The 2,138-nt window shown below is 70.7% G+C and overlaps 1 protein-coding gene across 1 annotated transcript; it reads right to left on the bottom strand.

The window, feature by feature from the left end:
- Positions 1-20: 20 nt before the first annotated feature.
- On the bottom strand, positions 21-1,987 carry LOC120510145 (cadherin-related family member 5-like; the record flags this gene model as incomplete). The annotated part of the gene is made up of 5 exons (XM_039725641.1): positions 21-116; positions 511-711; positions 842-948; positions 1,638-1,728; positions 1,817-1,987. Coding segments are annotated over 5 exons (666 nt in total), but the record flags the coding sequence as incomplete, so codon positions are not given.
- Positions 1,988-2,138: the final 151 nt, after the last annotated feature.

Genomic DNA, 2,138 nt, shown 5'->3' with positions numbered 1-2,138 from the left:
CCGGGCCGCAGCTGGTCTGCCTGGGCCACCAGGAGCCCGTTGGGCATCACCTGGAACAGCTGCTGGCTCTGGTTGGCGCCGGGGCTCAGGGTGTAGCGCACCTGGGGGTTCACCCCCTGCGGGGGGGGTCAGCTCCTGCCCGCACCCCCTCCCCAGAACCTGATCACTGCCCACTCCTCTGCCTGTGATCCCCACCTGCCATCCCTGTGATCCCACCTGTGATCCCCACCTTCATCCTCACTACCTCCCTGCCTTCATCCTCCCTACATCCCGCCTTCATCCTCACTGCCTCCCTGCTTTCATCCGTACCTGCATCTCCACCTGCATCCCACCTTCATCCCCCCTACATCCCACCTTCATCCTCACTGTCTCCCACCTTCATCCCCACCTGCATCCCACCTTCATCCTCCCTGCACCGTCCCTTCACCCTCGCTGCCTCGCTGCCTCCGTGCCCACCTGCAGCCCTCCCCGGCCCCTGCTGCCCTTCCTGCCCCGCTGCCCTGCGCGCACCTCGGGGAAGTCGGGGTCGTGTGCGCGCAGGGCGAGCGCCTCTCCGCCGAAGGTGAGCAGCAGCGCGGCGCGGCGCGGCGCGGCGGCCACGAAGGCGCGGTAGCGGGCGCGGGGGAAGCGCGGCGGGTGCCGGTTCGGGGCCAGGACCCGCACCAGGGCCCGCGCCACCGCGTACTTGGAGGGGTCGTTCACCTGCGAGGCCTGGGGGGACACGGGGGGACACACGGCTGTCACCCCCTGCCCCCAGCTTCCCGCACCCATGGGCGCTTCCCGGAGCACCCCGGGCAGCTCCCAGCACCCCCGGGACCCCCGTGTCCCCCTCCTCGCCCACCATGACGCTGAGGCAGATCTCGGGGGTCTGGCGGCTGCTCTCCACCGCCCGCAGCAGCGTGATGGCCCCGGTCACGTTGTCGATGTGGAACCTGCTGCTCTCCTGACCTGGGGGGACACAGACATGGGCACCCCGAGACCCCTCCGCCCCCCGGACCCCCCAGCTGCCTCCTGCCCCGGGGCACTGTGGGAAACTCCCCTGGGGCAGCCCCGAGGGAGGTCCCTGGTGTCCCCCCCATCCATTCCTGGACCTTCCTGGCGGGGAGAATCCCCTTATTTTGAAGGTGGGGGACACGCACAGGGAGGGCGTTATTAACCCTTTGAAGCCCAGTATGGAGGAGGTTTAACCCCTCTGGTGCTGCAGCACCCTTGGGTGCACCAGGGGCTCACCCCACCCCGCACCCCCCGCGCCGGGGGGGGGGGATTAGGGCCCCCCCAGCTCAATCCCTTTATTCAATTTGCCCCAGTGGATCTGGCAATTGGATTGTGCTGACTTGGATCCCCCCAGCACAGGAACCCCTGGAGGGGACGCCCCCTCCCCACAGACCCCCACCATCGGCAGTGCCAGGGACTGGGGGGCGCAGGGTGGCCCTGGACCCACCCCAGGCACCATGGCCCCTCTGTCCCCCATGTCCCCGCCCACCACACCCCCGTCCCCGTGTCCCACCTGCGTCCCTGCTGTGGTGTCCCTGTCCCCGTGTTCCTGCCCACGCGTCTGTGCCTGCCTGTGTCCCCGTGTCCCCACCTGTGAGCGTGTGTCACTGCCTGCATGTCCCTGACCCCCGTGTCCCCCCTACCTGCCAGCAGGGAGTAGGTGATGGCCGCCCGCAGCCCCCTGTCCCCGTCCTCGGCATAGACGGCGCCGGGGCTGAAGCTCAGGGGACCGCCCTGGGGACAAGGAGGGGACACGGAGGTGTCCGGCCGAGCCCTGCGGAGCCCCCCGCCCCCGCGGTGTCCGCAGGGTGCCGTGCCCCACCTGGAGCTGGCCCTCGGTGACGTTGGCGGTGTAGACGGGGCTGGTGCAGACCGGGGGGCTGTGGGGGGCGCGGGGGGTGCAGGGCAGGAACTGGGGGTACTGGTCATCCCCGTCCAGCACATTGACCCGCACCCGCGCCGAGGCGTTGAACCGCTCCCGGGTGTTCATCTCCTGGGGAACAGCGGGGCACGGGCCGCCCCAAAACCGGCTGGGGGGGCACACAGCGGCACGGGGACCCCCAGGGCACGGGGACCCCCGGGGGCCCAGGGAGCCCGCGGGGAACAGGGACCCCAGTGCGAGGTGACCCCACGGGCACAGGGAC

This window comes from Passer montanus, unplaced genomic scaffold (assembly GCF_014805655.1).
Source record: "Passer montanus isolate IOZ18808 unplaced genomic scaffold, ASM1480565v1 scaffold5545, whole genome shotgun sequence".
NCBI lineage: Eukaryota > Metazoa > Chordata > Aves > Passeriformes > Passeridae > Passer > Passer montanus.
Note: the sequence above shows the minus strand (reverse complement) of the source record. Positions and strands in the feature narration are given on the sequence as shown.